The sequence below is a fragment of the Falco peregrinus genome, chromosome 9, assembly GCF_023634155.1.
Source record: "Falco peregrinus isolate bFalPer1 chromosome 9, bFalPer1.pri, whole genome shotgun sequence".
NCBI lineage: Eukaryota > Metazoa > Chordata > Aves > Falconiformes > Falconidae > Falco > Falco peregrinus.
The window spans coordinates 12,743,550-12,764,068 of NC_073729.1; the positions used below are offsets into that span (position 1 = coordinate 12,743,550).

Sequence of the window (20,519 nt, forward strand, 5' to 3'; positions counted from 1 at the left end):
GCTTCCCTAACAGGGTTTTTGATTTTATTAAGCTTGCAAATGACCTCAGTACTTGTGTAAAGGGAGGTCTCACGCTGAAGCAGCAGCATTTACTTTATAATTAATGTTTGCCATAGCTCAGAGTTTTAGGCAATCAAAAATTCTTAACAATTGTAGGAGAACAGGGCAGGAAAACCTCTCATGTTCCAGCATTCTCCACAACGTATCTATCTTGATGTCCCTGTTCGCATGCTTATTTCTGATCAAGGCGTTTACTTTCCCAAATTAATCTTGCTCTCTTTCTAAAGCTGTCGATGAAGCTGTACGAATAATTACCGGAGGCCTACCTGAAATAGCCGTGGAAGGCAATGGACCTGTGGAAAATAACGCTATGCTCAATAAGGCTGTTAAGAGACCACATGAAGATTCTGATGACGATGAGGAGAAAGGATCTGTAGTTCCCCCCGTACACGACATTTACAGAGCACGGCAGCAAAAGAGAATCCGGTGAAACAAGTTTGGAGTTCTACTGTGATAAAGACTTGCATTGAATCCGTCAGTCTCTTAAAAGTCAAGCATTTAAAAAGGACAGCTGCAAACAAACAAACGAAAAAATCTTGAAAATGGTTTTGTTACTGTGGTGCCTCTTCTCCCATATGGTTCTTGATCCGAAAACAGCCAGAACAACCTTAGAACATGCTCTGAACAAAACTAGGTTTTCGAAACCAAAAGTGCAAAATGTCAAAACTGCATTTTGTTCTTCAAGGGTGTTCACATCTACCACTTGAAATCTTGTGGGTTTTCAACAGTTTTATTTTAAAAACTGGATGGCTTATACTTGTGAAGCATTTTTAATTCACATTTTCTGGAAAACAGTTGTTCTCAGTTTGTTCATGTAGTGTCCTGCCTTATTGTTCGTTTTTATTTATGGCAGAATGTATGGAATCTGTTTTGTAGTTGAAAATGGGAAAAAACATTCCTTTAAAATAAAAGGATATCCATAACATCATGCCTCATTCTGGTTTTATTCAAACACAACAAGTTACTTCTTAAATATTACTCAGCCACTTCAAAAGCAATGTTAATAAAGACCATCACAGGAAATGGATCAGAGCGTACACATTAGAATTAGCTTCCCCCCCCCTCCATTTTTCTAGAGGATACAGTATACTTTTAATTCCATGACTGTTTAAAGAAGAAGACAGCATCGTAAAACAAACTCGGTACATATTTCTAAGGTGGGCTGGATTGTCCAGGAGCACTGCTAACACAGTCCCTTCCTGGATAACTGCACTGGTCTTTCCACTTAATATACAAAGCTAAATGTTAATGCATTAGCTACATAGTTTAACCAGTTACTTTCAAACAAGCCAACAAAAACACTGTATGAACTTCTGAAGAATTGGACTGTTCAGAATTGTATTCTGGTAAGACCATAAGAGCCCCTGTGGACTGCAGGAAACTCAGATACTCGGACAAGTTGAAATAGATTCCTGCCATCAGCAGTACAGATGACTGTAGGTCAGCACTCTGATCTACCAGGCTAAAAGGTGAAACAGCCAGCGCACGTATAACCCTAGAAATGTTGTCACGGAGGGAGGGGCTGGCCTTAGCAATCCTGGAATTCCTTTTTTTGCTTTGCCACTTCATCGTATTTCCCTAATTCTTTTAAAGAAGATGGAAAGAAACCATTTGTCAACCACTATCATTAAAAATAACAGCCTTGGAAAATCATTTAATGTGATTTGCGCTTGTGGGTGTTTATTACAGTCTCTTTAGCTCTTTCCTGTTGAAAGGCCTAGGACACCCCCCACGGAGGCACTTGTTCCCGCTGCGGTACCCCCAAAGGTAAGACTGAAGCCAGATGTGGGTACTGCGCTGCTTTCTCTGTGAGGTCTTAGGATCAAACCTGCTCTGCAAGGAGAGATGGGACTTACTGCATCGACCCTGCGAGCAATACGCCTGCACTAGTGGCCACAGAAGCCATGCTTCGAGGGCAGAGTAAGCAGGACTTGGCCATCGTGGACATCCAGACCCTGCATTCCAGAACCGGGAGCAGCCGTCTCCTAGATTAAGCAAGTACAGTTTTACCTATTGATAATGCAGCCCTATTCGTTCTGGCACCAGTCACGTACTTAGAAAAGCCTTTGAGACGTATGTGGTTTCACCCTGATGTTGTTCCTGATCCTGGAGATCATCCCCTATAGCATCTAAATTTTTGTAGTATGCATCATTCACAGGGGCCTTTAAAGGCAGCTACTAGGCGATACTGCAGTATAACGCAACAGCAGCGGTTTGTAACTTCTGCAACTCTCATTTAACAAAAACGAAAACAGCTTTGTCTTTTAGTTATTTCTTTTTAATCCCTAGCAATAATGTTTCTGGTAGCTCTTTCTTTTGTCACGCAGACTACTGAATTCATTTTTTGGAGCTGCAGAGCTATAGGCTGTATTTTGACGTGGATCCTGCACTAATAACAAAGTACAGTAAGCAGATGCAGCCATTCTGAAGACCTCTGTAGTACCCTTTGCTGATTCAAATAATCAAACAGACCACACCAAAAACCTACGCAGAATTTCTTTCTTCTGGCTAACCAGCTTACTGGCTTCTGAGTTATCGAAGACAGACATCCATTTTACTATCCGAGTACATTTAGCCAAGAGAAAAATCATTTCTCTGAGCTGGTGAGCTCTGACAGGGTTTTGGTAGGTTGTTGGGTTTTTCCCCATGGGGAAGGGGGTTTGTAATGAATGAGAAAAGATGTGTTTTATAGTTGCATAGGCTAGTACGGAATAAAAGGTCTTACTTACCCCGCCTTCCTCCAAACTCAAAGTTAGCGCAGCTATCCGCACGCTAACATTTAAAGGAAAACTGGAAAGGGAAGCATCAGCACCAATACATAATCAAGTGCTTCCTTCTAGAAGCGCTATTATTTTGGTTGACTAGTTGATTAATAAAATGAACCTGGATGTTAGCAATAAAAGGGCCCTTTTATTTATTTCTTTTACATAACTTGTTGTTGCGTTGTTGAAGACTACAATACATTCTACTTTGGATAGTCTAGTACTTGGGACACTTACTGTTTATCACTATGAACTCTGCTTTCATAAAATCATCAAATTTTGATTACTGTAGTACAGCGTTGTGCTCAACTCGAGGAAAATTTCAAACGAACTCGCCTCCTAGCTGAGCCTGAAATGGTGGTAAGGCTGTAAGATCATTGAGCTCTTCTGTGAACACTCACCTGTACAACATGTAGCTAATTAAATTGAAGACCTACGACTAGTTTAAGTTTTTCAAGAGCACCTCTACAAAGTGAAAAAAATCTTCTACTGAAAATATTCCCTGTATATTCAAACTAACACGAAATCATTCACTTTTCACAGTACATTAAAATCACTTATCCTTCCGATAGTGCTTTGCACTTCCTGGATATTTTTGAAGACGTGATTGAATATGCAACCATCTCCAGTTGTAGTTATAAAAAACAAGTAAAATTTTCAGCCTAAAGTCTCACACACTTCAGATCTGCCTTCTGAAAATGACAAAGATTTACTTTAAAATTAGTATTTCACATAAAAAGGAGTAAACTACTAGCAAAAAAAAGGTAAGAAATGCCACTTTTATCAAAACACTTTAGCTCTGCCCTTCTGAAGTCTTTACAAGAGATAAATACAGCTGCAATCTATAAGATTGCCACCTTTGTAAGTACTGTACATAGCAGAGGACAGTTACCCAATAACCAGAAAATTTGCTACAAAAATATATTACGTGTTTTGTAACATCTGCAGGTAAACAGCAAAAAAATGCTATTAAAAATGCAGTAAAATGCAGAAAAAACTAGTAGCCTACCGTACTAACCATAATGTTACAATAAAGTGCTGTTTGGCTTTGCTTTTTGCCTGTTAAATTTCCTCTTATCTAGAATTTTACCTTTCTGATTAAGTCTTTAAAGTAAGATATTTTTAAAGCCAAATCACCCCTTCTGGGAAGGACCGCTGCTAACCTGCTCTGGATTAATTAAACTAAATTCACGGTAAATTAGAGTAAAATGCCCTAAAATGAGCCACTTACATACAAAGTTTGGTTCTTAAACTTGTCCTACCTAGCATCAGCTCAAAAATCTAAAAATTGCAGCCAGAAAACTACCAAGACATCCCCCCCGAGGTTGCATACTTACATTAAAAATGCATCTCTCCCCCACCATTTACTTCAGAACCCCTTTTGCATCTCAGGTATTTTCCTCACCAATCATCGCTAGTGAATTAAAAGGAACCAGTATTTACATGGAAAGCTGTTTTCCTAGACAAATATTGGTGCGATTTTTTAAAATAGCTGACAATACCGTAATTTGTAGCATACAAACTGGTTTTACGATTCTTCTGACTTCCCTACAAATTGGGATTCTTCCTTAGTCAGTATTTTGCCAAGGACTGCATCATAGTAAGGGCTGAAGACCATTTTGTTGTAGTTGACAAGACGAACATACTTGACAGCAACCTCTTCCAGCTCTCTTTGAATAGGGCCTAATCCTCCAGGAATAGCAGGTAACGATTTCTGGTGACTAGATGCAAGATAATTCTCCAGAAACTTTTGAATTCGAGAATCTGGAAAAATGGGACCAAGGGTTTGGGTTTGTTTTCGAAAGAGACAGTCAATGAGAAACAGCGTCTCTCACGTAAAACACAGAAAGCCTGAGCATAGAAAACAAGTACTTGAAACAGACTAAACGAGAAACCATGCACCACGTGCCACCAACCGTTGGACAAAGACAGACAAGCTTGAGCCACTTGAGAGCAGAGCGTTTTTGTCAAAGCGTACCTATTAGCTTGCATATGGTGTTATCCGGGTTGGCCACGGCTTGGATTTGTCCTTTCAGGACAGTCTCTCTCTCAGCTGAGAACGGTGTAAACCCGTGCTGGGAAAGGCAGCCGTTAACTTCAGCACACACCTTTTCACCGACAGTAGCCAAAGATTCCTTCAGGTTAAAGGAGCTAGAGAACATGGAGCAGAGCATTACTTCACTATATGGGTTATTGACTTTTTTTCCCCACCTTTTAAAAACAAACTATCCAATTATAGTTGCTTTATTTATCAAATGTAATGGAAGAAGCATAATCCAGATAAAGCCGGAACTACAAACAATACTACATCTTTTATAGATGAAAAATAAAGTTGAGATACGAAACAAGGAGGTAGGATAGCATTAAATATTTCCAGCCTGCCTGAACAATCCGTACAAGCAAGAGCTGATTTTCTGGCCTACACTGACAGCTCTGACTAACACAAAAACCTGTCACCTGTTGGAAGAAGGGCTCGCCGGAGTCAAGAAGACGCTCAATACGAGTTATGCATCGTGCTCAACTTTATTAGTTTCTAACACTACTTACATAGAACCGATACACATGCATATTCGTAAAGCAGAAATATAATTGGCTAGTAGTCTCTAAACACATGTGGGTCTCACACCCCTAATTATCGTGACTAAAATAAGCATTCTATCCATGTAGCTAATTGTGTTGCTGTGCTTCCGCCTTGCAGTTTGTTACTCCCCGTATTCCCATACCGGGTGTCCCTATCTTTCTTGGCCCTGCACCCGCTTTCCCAGCAGCTGTAGCTTGTTACAGCCACGGCCTGTTGGCACAACATAATTACTCGGTCTCAGGATTCAAGAATAGCTCAAGGCTGCCTTTCTTGTTAACTTCAGCACAGCAACTTCAGCACAATTCTGATTACAGGCCTATTCTAATACCAGGCCCGGATTGTGCAGATCTTCAGAGACCCTAAGGCCACGCTTCTGCAGCCGTTCTTCTACAGTTACCAACCCGTAAGGTGTGCAGCAACCATTCTAAATGTGCAAGCAGCTTACTGCACCGCACTCAGATCCTTGAGGGAGCCTGGCCCAAGCCGTGGGCATCGTTAGTTACTTGCACTCTCACGTGCCAACCAAGCATCATGAAAAACATGCTCTGAAAAAAGCAACAGTACGTATCAGAAAAGAACAGAGCAAGAAAAGATTGTTCTGTCCGAGTAAGCTGAAAAAAAATTGTCATCCTGGGCTCATAAAAAGCCCCCATCTCTCCCTCTATATATTCTGCAGGCCACAGGCAGAAAGAGGCTTCAACTGACTGTTCACCCCGGTGAACACAGAACTGTGCCCACGCCTGTGTGACTAGGACTACGCGATACTCACGGCAGGTGCATTCCTGTCAGCAGCACCTTGACAATGGTTTTGATTTTCTCAGCAAATCCAGGCACATCCACGAGTGCCGAGCCTGCCGCACCAAATGTGACCAGGAGGACCGTCCCAATCACGAGGAGTTGCTCCAGCTCCAGCTGTATTTCCTGGAAGCGGGCCTGGTCCATCAGCACTGTCTGCAAAGAGTGAGGAAGCCAGGACAGAATAAAGTCAGTCTGCTGGGCTCTGAAGTGACATCACGCTGCCCACCTATTCACAGCAGCAATTACAAGACAGAAAAGAGCAACACGTGCTCAGCAGGCAAGTATCAGGAACAAAATGAAAAGATTTAACTCCTCTTTCCCAACTGAGTTTCAATTCTGAAAAATAAGTACCTGTTAGACAGGAGAGCTACAGGAGCTCTCAATCAAGAGAAAAATGTTTTAGTATTGTACTTGTCGCAAGGCTACAAATCCAGCTTCTGTTATACACCAGAAATAGAAAAACCAGAACAAGCACGGAAATAAATTTTTCTGTTGAAAACCTACTTCTGGAAAAGGCCTGTTTACATGATCCCACTTTAGGAGCTTCAGATAGGCCTGATTTTGGACAGCTGTGGAGCACAAGGCAGAAGCTCCACCAGTGGCACCGTCACCACTACAGTGGGGAGGCAACATTTTACATCTCAGCTTTACCAGATCATCTGCTGCTTCTTGCAACCACCTCGTGACAAGGTCTAAAGAATCTGGAAAAGCAAGGAAAAAGAAACCTTGTTAAGAAAATTCCTTTTCAAAATTGGGGTTTTCCACCAATAATTTCCAAATAATCCCATTACTAGTACCCATGATGTAAGTTATTGACATGCATTTCATTTATTGCATTAAGCAGAACATCTGAAACAAAATTAAAACGACACAGCTAGAGGAAATGGGAGGTGAGGTGATGCTAGGTAATTATGCCCTACACTGTATCGAAATGAAACTGAACTCCGGTGTACTAAGTGCAGAACTGTTGTTCCGGCAGATTTTTTTCAAACCACAGTTTTGGGGCACAAGCTGTCATTTACCATATGAATTCCAGAACTTATAAGAAAATCTGATTTCTTTTCACGATCTACAAGCAAAGACACGCAGTTTACTGGGAGGTCAGAGGGGAAGAAAGAAAGGAACAAAGTCATACTTGGCTGTTTCTCAAGAAACTCCTGAAACTTCCTTCTTTCATATTCAGCAGACTGCTGCATTAATTTTGGCCTAATACTACTGACAGCGAAGTTTGCCATATCCATTTTCATTAGGTCTAATACAGAGAAAATTGCTCTAAACAAACAAACAGAAAAAGTTATTCAAGGCTGCAGATGTTGAAGAGGTACTGTTTACAAGATTTATTACAGATTGTCTAAGGAAAGAGCAAAAACATGCATGGGAAACGTTAACAGGGTGCTTAACAGTTTACGAGCATGAGACAGAGCTTGAGGAAGCATGTATGTGCATGCATGTGCTTCTTCCAAGTAGGAAATAAATCTTGCTCTCCTGTAAAACACCTTCCATGGAATTAACTTTACTAGCTCCATAGATCATACTTCCCAGGATATGCAATATCGTATGTTGAATACGTCAAAAGACACCTAGGTTTCCCAGCTCGCCTGCTATCTGATGGCAGCCTATCAAGGCAGACAGAGTGGGAAGTGAATAATCAGACCCAAGGGGGGGGTGGGGGGCGGGGGGGGAAAGAAAAGAAACGAACAAACAAAAAACACCAAAGAAAAGCACCTCAATTTCAAAGCAACCTAATTCCTCCTGGCAGCATTTCTGCCAAGTCAATCCTGAACTCCTGGAAGCTTATCGAATTAGAAACCAAGGTGAGTGAAATCTTCTAACTACTGAGACCTTGAGCTGCTCAACTGTTCTCATGGTGACAAAGCAGAAGCCTCCACCCTCCCAGACGTGGTAGGTACGCTCCCTTTAGAACTGAAAGGATATTATACAGGGAGCAGGGTGGTGGACCTCAAACTGGGGGGAAAGGACAAACTGGTTGGAGAACGGTAATACCTTTTTCCTATGCTCTTGCTTGCTTTTTTTCCCCTTCTGCTGCTGCTATTAAATTCTGAGACAAACTGACCGTTCACCTGCTATCTTAAGGTTTATATCTATTTGGCATTTAAGGAATGTCCTTCAGTGACAAGCGGGAGCCAAACGAATACCCCAATTCACCAGAACCAAGGTGGTACTTGTTGAAGACTTCTCTCCCCTTCACCCCCACAACTATATCCCTTTCCCTATCACTTTTTTTCTACAAAGATTTGCAGGTTGCCCTGCTGGAACACACACCACACACCCCCCACATGTAAAATTATTTAAGGAACCCTCAACATGACTAATAAATACCATTTCAGTACCTGAACAGAGGAACTATTTCATGAATATCTTTCAGTTTCTTAATTTCTTCATCTCGCGCTGGAGCACAGAGAGCCCCCATCATCCCAATAACAAATTCGACCAGCTTAGAAATGTCAAGGGCCCCATTCTCTGCCTCCTGTTTTATCAAATCCAGATCGAGAACTTCTGTAATCTGGCTTCTCAGCCTAGTATGACCAGGCAACAAGAAAGACAGGAGATTCTGAAATGGAAAGATTTTAACAGTCCCTTAGTTCTACATATCAAAGGCTACAAGGATGGAAACAGTTACTGAACCACTTTTTATTTAAACCGATTGCCCTTTACAAGTGGAATTTTTTTTATTATTTTTTTTTAAACCAACCATTCACCAACTCCAAATATTTCACCTCATTCTGTATGAGTCTGAAGTTACTAAGTGGTAAATACTCTGCAGTACAGATCATACTCCAGACTACCGTGCTTGGTTTTGTCAGCCCAGTGTTGGGGCATCTCACTGATTCCATAAGTAGTAGCACTGACGTAACACGAAGGAAGCACGGAATTATGAAACTAGGATTATTTACCTCTTAATCATTTTACATGGCTTTGCATTTGTTTTTACATTCAATTGTCTCCTCTGGGGTTATACAACTTACATATGTTCACAGTAATGAAAAAGACCAAGAGAGCCCTTTATGAAAAGCCAAACTTCAGCCACTTTTGCTCATTCATATCAACGCAGCTACTCAAATTCAATCATTTACCTTGATATCACGTCATCTTACCTCTTTAATTTCTCCCAATAGTTTAATTGCATGGTCATATGTCGGTGGATCTTCCTTTAGCTGAGCTTCCAGACAATCCCAGAAAGCTTTATGCACAATATCTCTTACTTTTTTTTCTAAGCTGTGGGTAAATACGAGCAGTTAAAAAGAACAACACTTGTCTGTGCACCACCTTACAAAGATAACCTGCAGCTCCTGAAGAACAGCATGCAATAATATGAATATGATATGATAATGAATATATGACAATTAACAGAGAAGAAATCTGTCATTTTAAGTTACTCAGAAAAGCAAGAAAAACTGGACATAGGATTTGGAATGGCTTATGTCTTAATAAAAGGTTACACACAAGCAAAGGCAGCTACAAATTAAAATCCATGAAAGTATCATATGCTATGTCTAAACTAAACAACCAGAATAAAAAAAAAATCCCAAAATTACAGCTTGCCTTGAAAAGACCAGTTTTCATGTTCCTTTCAAAAGCCTCACTAAGTAGATGCAATTCTTCTAAAGTAAAATTCATTAAGTAAACCTAACAGAAATGAAGTAGCTTCCCTGACACAAAAGCTTCTGCATTTTGCATGAAAATTGCAACTCTTCCATGATAAAGGCCCAGTTCAGTTTCTGTAAAAAATCCAATGAAATAAAAATTTCCACTGCTTCAGTACCGATTCCTAATTCAAAAATACTGACAGTTACTCCTCTGCAGCAGCCTGGCTCCTGGTCACACCGGGTTTAACAACACTGAAGAAGTCAAACACTCACACCTACACACACGCGCAAAGGACAGCCACGACAAACACCTCTGCCTCCATGTGCAGCTGAGGTTCGGCCAGTGCCCAGAGGCACTTATGCCCCGTGGCCCTCTAAGTAGCCAGCACAGTAGCCACAACTGCCTTCTCCAACCGCTCCTCTACGTGTACGTTCAGCTGCAGGGGGATCTAAGCCTGAGACACACCGACATTTCACCCAGGCAAGACTCCAGGATCTTTTTTCAAGCACAATCTGAATGATTGCTCTTTCCTGGGTGGTAAATAGCTGCACACAAAACCTTCCCAAAAGCCAAACTCCAGGATCTTGTACGAAAGCAGGCCTGGCCCATCACACAGCGCAGGCACCCCTGAGCAAGGTGACCTCTACGATACATCTGTTCCTGTGGCCAGGTGAAGAGAGGTGAACAACTACAGCCACTACTCAACATCAGTGAGGAAAAGCACCCAACTTCCTGAAGTGCAGCATAGGTCCCCAGCTTTTCCTTCTTTTTCTTTTTAGTTTTTCTTTTTTTATGGGACTGGTGAAAGAAGAAAGGATGGAAAACAGAAAACATGCTAAAAATCCTTCTTCTTCCCTGAAAAATGCTGAGATTCAACTTTATGGCACTGAGGCATACCAGAAAAGTTACCCACTCTCACAGCACATTTTCACATCAGAAATCCACATGAAGGAACACGGAGCAGAAGCAGACACCGAATAAAATAGCACTCTCTTAACTGTGGGACTTCAGATGAAGCATTTATTCTTAGCCATCAACTGCCTATCACAAAAGATGCTGAGACAGAGAGGATAACACAGGAGAATGAGTTTTGCACGTCTCAGGCCCACTTGCCAAGCGCTTGGTCCAGAGGCAGCATTTGTGCAGGCTAGAGACAGGTCTTGCTTCGTGGGGCCGCACGTGAATTCCACACAGCCAGCAAGTGAGGCAGCAGAGGGGGACGGCACCACCCCACCTGGGCTTGCCTAACAGACAAGGCACACACTGACAGACGGTGCTGAGAAGACAGATCAAACCATTGCTTGAGCTCTAAAATATCCAAGTCTTGATGGACAACAGATGCCTATTGTCACATGCTAGCTCAACGTTGTTTGTCCTCAGCATTTAAGGAGGCTACGTTTCCACTTCCTACCAACTCAGAGGCCAAGGCGAGTAAACAAAGTCTAGCAAAGGCCCTCTTCTGCTCCATGCAACCCTTACTCAAAGGCAATTCCTGCTGGGACCAGGAGGTTCAGTGTAATTAACAGCATGAGCACATTTTCTCTGGTTACTATTGTTCAGCATTCCACAGCCACTAATAAAACACCACTGGTACAATACACTGGTGTCAGAGCTGGAAAGACAGCAACAGTCCAGGTGAGAAGAGAAGATCAGCCTGTTCCCATCGCTGCCTTTTCTGTCAGGGATAATTCTAGTTTCAAGCAACGACCCCTCATTACTAATGCTAACGGGAACCACATCACCATGTTTTGGCAGAGATGGGCATCAGTACGACCAATTTCCATAGAGGACAACCAATGCCAGTCTTTTAAAAGCCATCTTCTCCTGCAACACCCGTGAAGGTAACATGCTCCGAGGTCTCTCTCTCAAATGCAGACACATACAGACAACAGTGGTGCCACTGTGGACCAAACTCCTTCCACAAAATATGCACTCACTTTCACAAATCAACCCAGGAAACACATTGCCAGCCACATCTCTGTGTGTGTGAAAGAAAGAGCAGCAGCAGAGGAAGCTTCTGTAGACAGGGCTGGGGCAGCTACGCTGGCCAATATGTGACCAGATTACCACGGCTTCTTTTGTTCTCCCTCTCCCCTGTCACCAGGGGACAGAATTCCTGTAGGTCACGCAGAGAAGAAAAGACTTTCAACTTAAAAAGAGCAAGGACTAACCTAATAAAACATAGGAATCTGTTCCCAAAAAATCCCTGGAAAAAGAGACATAAAAAGCTAAAATGATCAGTTTCATCTTAGTCCCACAGGCAGTCAAAGCTTGAAAGATGCTAAGGGTGCACCTGCATCTGAAGCTAGACTTGGTATCAGAAAACTGCAGTCTCAGACTCCTGGGACAAGGGGACACAAAGAGAAACCACACCACACATGGCCAAACAATTACTCCTAGAGGTTCACCTTTCACCCACACATTCCTGGGGAAGCAGAACTGCACGCTTACCACCTTCTTCTTACATTCTTTCCTACATCCTGCCAGGCATTGCCAGAAAAGATACTAGCCAAAGCCTTTTCCTGATCCACCAGAGCTGGTCTGCAGTTCTATAAATGCAAGTTTTATCTATGTGTCTATTTGGTAACGATCTTACCTGTGTTCTGGTAATTCAGCTGGTTTTATCTGGAAGTCTCCATTAACAACAATTTCATGCGCTAATGCCATGTTGGTTACGCCCTTAGCTGTTTCCATGAGCTCTTCTATCGACACAGGCCGAGGAGGACTGGCTGCAACGTAAATTAAATTGTCAGTAATCTACAAAAGTCTGTGGAAAAAAGACTGCTAATACTTTTGGACTCTTTCCACCTTGACAGTACAGAGGGCCAAAAGACAGTACCGTCTGAAGATTCTCCTTTCTTTCCCTTCCTTTCCCAGCTGGTGGATGACACAGGTTTGGAGTATTACAGAAAACCAAGGAGTGAACTCCCGCTGATACTCCGGGCGCAGTATGTTAATTGCTTCCAACTTCTATCAAGCTCTTTTAAAAAACAAAATGAAAAAACCCCGACACCCAAGCCCCCACTTCTTTAGGACCGCTTAATAGCAGCTTAGCATCTTTCTGCATACCGTAGGAAGAAATCATTAAAAGACTAGTATTTTCACCATGCTGCTTACCCGATTATTGTGCAGATGTTGCCATTTCAATTTTATATTTTTCAAGGAAATGACTTCATCTCTAAAGCAGTCGGCAAACAAACCACCATTAGCATAAGCAGTACACGCTAGCAGCTAATTATTCTCACTGCTTCCAGTGCAACTGGCGCTTCTCCAAACTCTTTTTTCTCCCCCAGAGGCCACCATCCAAGCAACAAAGGATGTCAAGACCTAGTCCCAGCACCAATGCCTAAGACCTCTTCCTCTGGCAGGCATTTGGGACTAACAAGGATGGGCAAACAGCTTCAAATTGGGCCCTAGGGCATACCAGCGAGTAGGAGGAAGCACCAAACCCAAACAAACAGGCCAGTTTTCATTAGGCAGGAGAAAAAGGTGTAGTGACTGACTGCAGAAACCTAGAAGGTAGAAGAGGGACAGGGACAGTTTCAGAAAACTTAAATTGTTTCCTGGATGCACTGGAGAATTATGGCTCCTAATTGTTCTTTACTACATAACATCCTCCTGGGACACTACTGGCATTGCTGTAGTGCAGAAAGTGTCGCAGCCCTAAAACCAAGTCAATATGAAGGCAGAGAAGGTGCCAGGGGTGTAGGGCAGGCTGGTTAGCAGAGTAATCCTATCCCCACTGAAGCCAGCTGGAAGTTGCCACTGATACTTAGTGGTGAAGATTTGAAGATTCCTCCTGCTAGCTAGCACCAGTGCAAGCAGTTTGTGTGAGTGTCAAAATCAGAAGCACCACCACAGCTCCCAGATATCTGAGAAAAAGGAGAAGGCTAGATCATTAGTGTCCTCAGGCGAGGCAGACACTAATGGCAGGGTTCATCCCAGCTCCTCCAGAAAACACCTAGTGGAGCAGAAGCAGGGGAAGAAGGCACAACGGAATTGCCGTAAGGGAGCGATCCCTCTCTGCAGTTCATTCAGTTCCCAGAAGGAACGGAACCAGCCAGGGATCTTCATGGCCTGTGTCCACTGAGATATGTTTTAGGCAAACTATCTTGACTGTCTCATTTGAGAACCCAGTTTAACTGGACTTAAGCTAGTAACATATAAAAGGTCTTTTAAAAGTAGCTGTCCATCATCTGCCTGCCATTCAGAGCTGTTCCAAGCACGTACAGTGTGGGTCCAATGTGCTGATTTGTCATCGGTATCTTGCTCTTTTTGTGCAGCCCTCCTAACCCTTATTTCATTCTGCTTGGAACTTAACCTTGCACAGTGACTCTGGGAACACAGCAAGGATTGATATTCTGAGAACCAGCAGCACGACGAAGTTTACAGCTGAATGAGAGTGCTCTTGTCTGACGGCCAAATGACTTCACTCCAGCAATGGATGCACTAAAAGCTAAGACTCTTTCATTTACCAAAGAAGGCTCTTAAATCATGTTACTTCATTCTCATATTAGATCTGCTCCCTTACAAAAGCCGAGGGCTTGAGACCAGCGACTTCTTTGTGGTACAATGCAGTGCAAGACTGTGCTATGCATTTTAGTTTCGCGTGTTCATAGCCTCTCTCCGTACATACACTGCATCTCCTATCAGGCCACCAGCAAGACACAAGAACACAAACTCCCTCAGAACACTGTTAAACACTGAACACTGTTAAAAAATAAAAAGAATGTAACAAATAAAATGTTACATGCAGAGACACTCTCTACAGAAACTCGGAACTAGTTATATGGGAAATTCTGCCTCTTCGAATTGAATCCCTGGGACCAGAAAACTTCCCCTTGGTTTTATCTATAGATTTGCCAGAAACAACTGGTAGCCATACTGCAGCCAGCTCCTCACGTTAAAAGCAGAATGACAAAGAAAAATAGGCCCTGAGAATAAACTTAAAATACGCAGTCCTGCTTGACACTAGAAATAGTATGAGAATTAAAAACACAACTTTCTATCTGTATTGGGAGGGGGGTGACAGGACAGTAGTCTGTTGATAACAGCCTTCCTTGCCCTGCAGTAGAAACAGAGGCTCCAACAATCCAGAAGGTTCAGCTGATAATGCAAACGGCAGCAACAGTTTAGCTAGAATATACTGGAATAGTGCTTATCCTTTCCATGAGCAGGAAAGGTATGCAAACATGCATGCCTACATGCAAGGATATTTAAGATATATGTGGCTCTGAGCAACACGGTTACTGCGTACAATTAAGTACCAAAACAAAACAGCGAGAAAGGTGTTACAGTTTCAAAGCAAATGATCAGGAGTCACACAATATTTAATTGCAGAACAGTCCAGCTTGCACAGAACAGTGTAAAAAGCTAGGATTGTCTCCTCCAAAAAGTTAGAGAATTTACTTTTTTTTTTTTACCCCCTTTATAAAGCACTTTCGCTTACACTTTGACGTATCATCTCCATGTGACCCTGGAGCACTCTGTCGTATTCTTTTTCTGATAGACTGATCCGGGTTGTCCACGCTCTCCTCTTGACCATCCTCCAAACCACTCAACTTTTCTTCACTTGAATGTGGCTTGTCAGGATTCTGAGACATTTTCAGTTGGTTCTTTTCCAAAAAAGAAAAAAGATGAAAAAGTGAATGAACATGCACTTTATAACATGGCTGAGTGGGTAAACATCATCAGGAGTTCTCTTGATGAAGAAAAAACTAAGAAGGAAAGAATTCTTATGAGGAATTATATGACGTTATTCCCATAATGGTAGGTGACCTGGACTCAATGACTCACTTCCCATCTTAGATAAAATGGGATGCTTTCAACACAGCTACCATTTACTTAATCTGCATTCCCAGCAAGTTCTCAAAAATCTGAAACAGTTCCCTCACCATAATGCCTACAGACGAGAAAAAAAGATATATTTAATTTTCCTAGCATTGCTTATGAGAGAGCAGTGAAAAACACCTTCAAAATAGTATTAAAAACATGTTTTGCAGAAAGATTATGTTAAATGAGACATTTCCCCACTATACAACACTGTCTTTCTCCACATAACGTACTCCTGAATTATGATCTGCCCCAACCGCTCAGAACACAAAAAGTTTTCACTCTGAGTCACCCAAAAGCATTAAGAAGCAGGAAAAGGACTAGAGTGTTTGCAGTAACAGTTTTTATGAATATAAAACTCTACTCCCACATTTTCTTTCCATAGAAGAGTCATGATTTATGCATATAGATTTCTTTATATGGACAGTAAAGAACACAAAGCATTTCAAATATTATTTATTAAATATTAGATATTAAATAATATTACATCACAGATACCTGCAGTGTACCCAAAGTTACACTGAAAAAATGACCATCCCCATCTATTATCTTTACTTATTTCATATTCAGATTTCACTCTGAAGAATATAATTTGCACATCTTAACATTGAACACTCTCTATCGTACAGGAAGCTCCTGTTCAGAATTCATTTTTACAAAAATCTTAAAAGCATATGATGTCTCTAATTCAATTAAATAACCTGGATGTTCTGTGAAGCGGGAAGTCAGGAAGAGTCTGCCTTTCAAAAAAAAGGGCGCAAAGCTAGCTCCTGGGAAAACAACTTCCCCTCTCACCTAGTATCCCACCATCCCCATTTTCAAAATTTGATAGAAGGACTCCCTCAGCAAGAGGTACTGCCTCCAGAGGCACCTCACAGCTACTAGGAAAAAAATACTTGCAATGTCAAAGGCTACACCAAAGAGGATGCAGCGTAACCAAGCAACTGTAGAATGCAAAACACAGCACTGAGATCTACTTTTTTTTCTTCATACAACAGCTGTAATAACTAACCCTACTCCATCAGTGCTTAAATCTATTGCACCAATGTGATTCCGGAAATCTCAGTACATGTAAGGAATGGTTTTGTTCTATAGCCATGACTCAGATCATCGTCTTGCTAGATGTACGATACACACCACAACACACTGTCCACAGCACTGTGATTTCTATTTAGAAAAGAAAAACAAAGCATAAAAAGCATGGGATAAATTACACAGGCAAACCAAGACAGCAGTACAGGTACTGTTAGACCCATGCATTAGCCTCCACCTTTAGCTGGAACAGTCACTGATGAACCTGCTCCAAAGGCTTGACCATCTCTCCCTTCACACGCACAGACAATTCCAGCTGGGACAAGGAAGTGACAGTTCGTGCAAAGCTGCAGTCATCTTGCCACCCTTTTAATTAAGGCAGGGACAGCCTCAGCGAGGCGCAACGCAAGGCATCCAAACCAGCCTGCAAGTGGGAAGCCACTGGTGGGAAACCAGTGACGTGCTCCAGGAGAAACAGACCTCAGGTCTAGCAGACAAAAGGCCTGTTGCTGCAAACACTCTAGCAGGAAGAGGACAAGTAGCTCTGTTAATAAAGGGGCAGTTAACAGAGAAGATCATACCAACAGTAGCAATCAAAAATGTAAGACAGGACTGGTTAAACAGAGGAGGGAAATGTGTTGTTGAATCTGGTTAGAATAAAAGCGCTGTCATAAAGGCTTCCCCGTTCATACAACCAGACTAGACTTATCCATTCTCTTCCACAGAGCATCCTCCTGAAGTCAAAATCTGAAGCACAAAGATGACTCAACCGAAGACCCACTCAGGTCTTTAATGCTCATGACACTTCACAGTGCCTTACAGTCTCTCCCTGCGCTTTATCCTCACTGCCCTTAGAAAGGTAGAGAAATACTGTGCTATAGCTTGCTTACAGAGGGCAAACTGAGGTGTCAGTTAAGTTTGAGGACTCGCAGAAGATAAATCACAGAAGATAAATGACGATAACCACTCTCATAATCACTGCCCCAAGCTGTGCCCACCAGGCCATCACTCCTACCGTGCAGGCTACATCCTAGAGTACCGCCTTCCAAAACATGGCACAGCAGGAGCTACAGTCTCAATTCCAACGATTTCATTTAACTACTGTTTGTTTTAAAATGGTCCCGTTTCAGCTGTGGCAAGCGGGTACGAGAACCGCTGGGCCATTCAACCAAAGGAGGCAATCAGCCCCACGCGGGGGTTTAGCTGTCGCATTTGCAACAGTCCGCTCTCTCCTGCTGGATTACCGCTATTATCTGCCAGAACACATCCAGAACAGATCCTCTTTCCACTGGGTGAATGCGCTCCACAATACCCCTTCCAAACGCGTGGTCATCACCTTTCCTCTCACAGCAGCATTTCTGACTCAGAACAGAATACAGTCTATGTGTTGGTGCCTGCCTTCAATTTATATTTTATATATATATAATATATATATTATATATATATAATTATTATATATATATATTTTATATATATATATATATATAATTTAATCAAAACAGAAGCGTGAGGGAAACCCCAGCAATTTAAAATTTAAACAAAACGTTTTCCACGGGTTCTCTTCATGCAAAGGCCTTAGATCACCCAGGCACGCAGCATCCATTGAACCTGCTGTGCCCGGGCTGGGGCGCCGCAGCGCCCGGCTCGCCGCCCCGACGGGCCGCACCCGCCGCCGGGCACAGGCCCCCCCGCGTCCCCCGCCACCCCGGCCGGGGCTCCCGCATGGCTCCTGCCCCAATTCCAGGGGAACAGGCTCCCTCGGGAGGTGTCATCCCCCCCACCCCCGCCCCGCTCCGTGCAGGCCGCTGGAAGCCTCCGGGCCCTCCGCACCCCCATGCCGGACACCCCCGGCCCCTCCGCGCCCCCGGGCACCCCCCCGCCCCGCAGCGCTCCCGCAGGGAGCCACAGCGGCGTGGCTCGCAAGGGCGAACCGAGCCCCTCGCCGCGGCCCCGGCGTGCCCCGCCAGCCGCCCAGCGGGCGCGTCACGGAGCAGAAAGGGGACAGAGGAGCCCCAGCCGCCCTCCCCGGCCAACAGGCCCCGCGGCCGCTCCCAGCGCTGCGGGCCGGCCCCGCCGCCCCAGGCCCGCCGCAGGCCCGGCCGCCTCCCAGCCCAGCCCAGCCCCGCGGCCGCCCGCCGCCCCCTCGCCGCCTTACCGCCGCCGGGAGCGGGGGCCGCGGGCAGCGGCTGCAGCGGGGCGGGCGGCCGGCCCCGGTTCCCTGCTGCCGGCCGGCGGTGCGCGCTGGGCCGGAGGAGCAGCCCCAGCGCAGAGGCGGGCCGCAGCGGCTGCCGGGCCGTGCGGGAGCGGCCCCCGCCGGCCCGGCCCACCCCGCCGCCCCCCCGCGCCGGGCGGGGCCAGCAGCCCCCTCCCGCCGGGCGCAGCGAGGGCCTGCGGGCGACCCCCGGTGTCACGGCTGGCCGCCGCCTCCCGGGGCCGGGGCTGCCGCTGCAGCCGGGGAGCGGGAACCCACGGCCCGGGCTCCGCAGCCGCACCCCAGCAGCCCGCACCGGCGATCGGGGCCTGCCTCGCTGGCTGGGGCTGAATGCACCCGGCCCCCAGGGAAGGAGGCGGAGGCTTGGCATGGCTGTCCCGCGTTCGCTCAGCACCCTACCCGGCCCACACCGCCACCATCGGCCCCGCGGCCGAGCTTCGGCCGCAGGTGCTGTGAGATGGGCTGCATCACACCCAGGCAGAGGGAAGGCTGTGCTGGCCCAGCCTCATGCCCTTGGGCAAATGCCCCTGCCCGGGCCTTCTCCACAGACCGCGTTTCTGTCCCTGAAAGCAAGCTGGGCACCCAAGCCAACGCCGTGACTCACAGTGCAGCCCTGCCTGTAATTTGGAACTCGTAACGCCCAGAGGCAGGGTGTAATTTTCTAGATAGAAATCTCATCCTCTCAACACCGATGTTACAGGGTATAGGATCAGAACATACTTCTGCTGAAAAGGCACGTAAGTAACTTAAACAATCAGAAATTCTCAGAAACTACCTTTCTACCCCACATTTTAGAAGTGTGACTCAAGCCATTTTTTTTCATGAGAGACTACATAATCTCATGAGAGACTTACAATCAAAAGCTTTCAGTTAAGACTAATAGCTACCAAAAATAACTACTAAGAAGGGTTACACTTCCCTCCATACTATTAGTTTTCAAGAACTGGTTATCTTTTAGAAGTCCTTTCTAACTGACTAGAATGAGACTCTTACATGTCTCTCTTCCAGCCCCCACCAGAATACAGTAACACATTGTCCTGCTGCACCAAGTCATCATCTCACTTTCAGAGAAAGCAGTCTGGAGAAGCTCTAATAGCGGTGTCCGTTGCCACTGCTTGAGTGAAGAGTTACTGATACATTACAGAGTAGTATTACACAAGTAGTATCTTGGATAGGATTGTGTTTCTAAAACCAGCTCACCACACGTTTTTGTAACAGTTATTACTTTGTTTCCGTTATTAAATGACCCTTGATCCCACACTCAAACTAGCTTCTTCCCCCCCGCTTCTTCCCCCCCCCCCCCCAAATAAGATAACAGAGCTCTATGAAGACTCCGTACGAATAAAATTTCTTGCAACAGTAATTAAGTTTTGCTGGCACCATCCCAAAGATAACAAGCGTCAAAATTAGATCTCTAATCACGCTATACATTTCCCTGCCTGCTGTTACACAGCTTGGGATTTCCACTGTAGACTAGACAGATAAAATATACAGCCATAAGAAAACCCAAAGGCCTTTAATTTGTTCCAGTTCTTTTCTAATTACAGCTGGTGACATCTGTAAGCTGAGACTTATAGAGCAAAACACTGCAGGGATGAAGATAACTAGCCATGAACATCATGTTCTGTGGCAA

The 20,519-nt window shown here is 44.3% G+C and overlaps 2 protein-coding genes across 5 annotated transcripts in view; one reads left to right on the top strand and one right to left on the bottom strand.

Annotated features, from left to right (window-relative positions):
- Positions 1 to 985, top strand: part of CSTF3 (cleavage stimulation factor subunit 3) — a 50,847-nt gene extending 49,862 nt beyond the window's left edge. For all 4 annotated transcript variants that reach the window (XM_055814572.1, XM_055814571.1, XM_027778429.2 and 1 more), the window contains one exon: positions 288 to 985. In XM_055814572.1, the coding sequence (XP_055670547.1) occupies positions 288 to 490 (203 nt within the window). In that variant the 3' untranslated portion in view covers positions 491 to 985. The remainder of the gene's footprint in view (positions 1 to 287) is intronic.
- TCP11L1 (t-complex 11 like 1) lies at positions 986 to 18,976 on the bottom strand. Its single transcript, XM_055814574.1, has 10 exons — positions 18,830 to 18,976; positions 15,260 to 15,425; positions 12,407 to 12,539; positions 9,318 to 9,438; positions 8,553 to 8,773; positions 7,337 to 7,473; positions 6,706 to 6,902; positions 6,173 to 6,354; positions 4,801 to 4,973; positions 986 to 4,586 (listed from the first exon to the last, which is right to left on the bottom strand). The coding sequence occupies exons 2-10, from the start codon at positions 15,411 to 15,413 to the stop codon at positions 4,351 to 4,353; spliced, it is 1,554 nt and encodes a 517-aa protein (XP_055670549.1). The 5' UTR covers positions 15,414 to 15,425; positions 18,830 to 18,976; the 3' UTR covers positions 986 to 4,350.
- Positions 18,977 to 20,519: the final 1,543 nt, after the last annotated feature.

Bases quoted from the DNA above. Each gene is read 5' to 3' on its own strand.
- TCP11L1 (XM_055814574.1), bottom strand. From the start codon at position 15,413: ATGTCTCAGAATCCTGACAAGCCACATTCAAGTGAAGAAAAGTTGAGT. The intron at 7,474-8,552 runs GTACTGAAATGG...TTGTTTGTTTAG, and splicing joins GAAATAGTTCCTCTGTTCAG to AGCAATTTTCTCTGTATTAG. The intron at 4,974-6,172 runs GTGAGTATCGCG...CATGTTCTCTAG, and splicing joins CTGACAGGAATGCACCTGCC to CTCCTTTAACCTGAAGGAAT.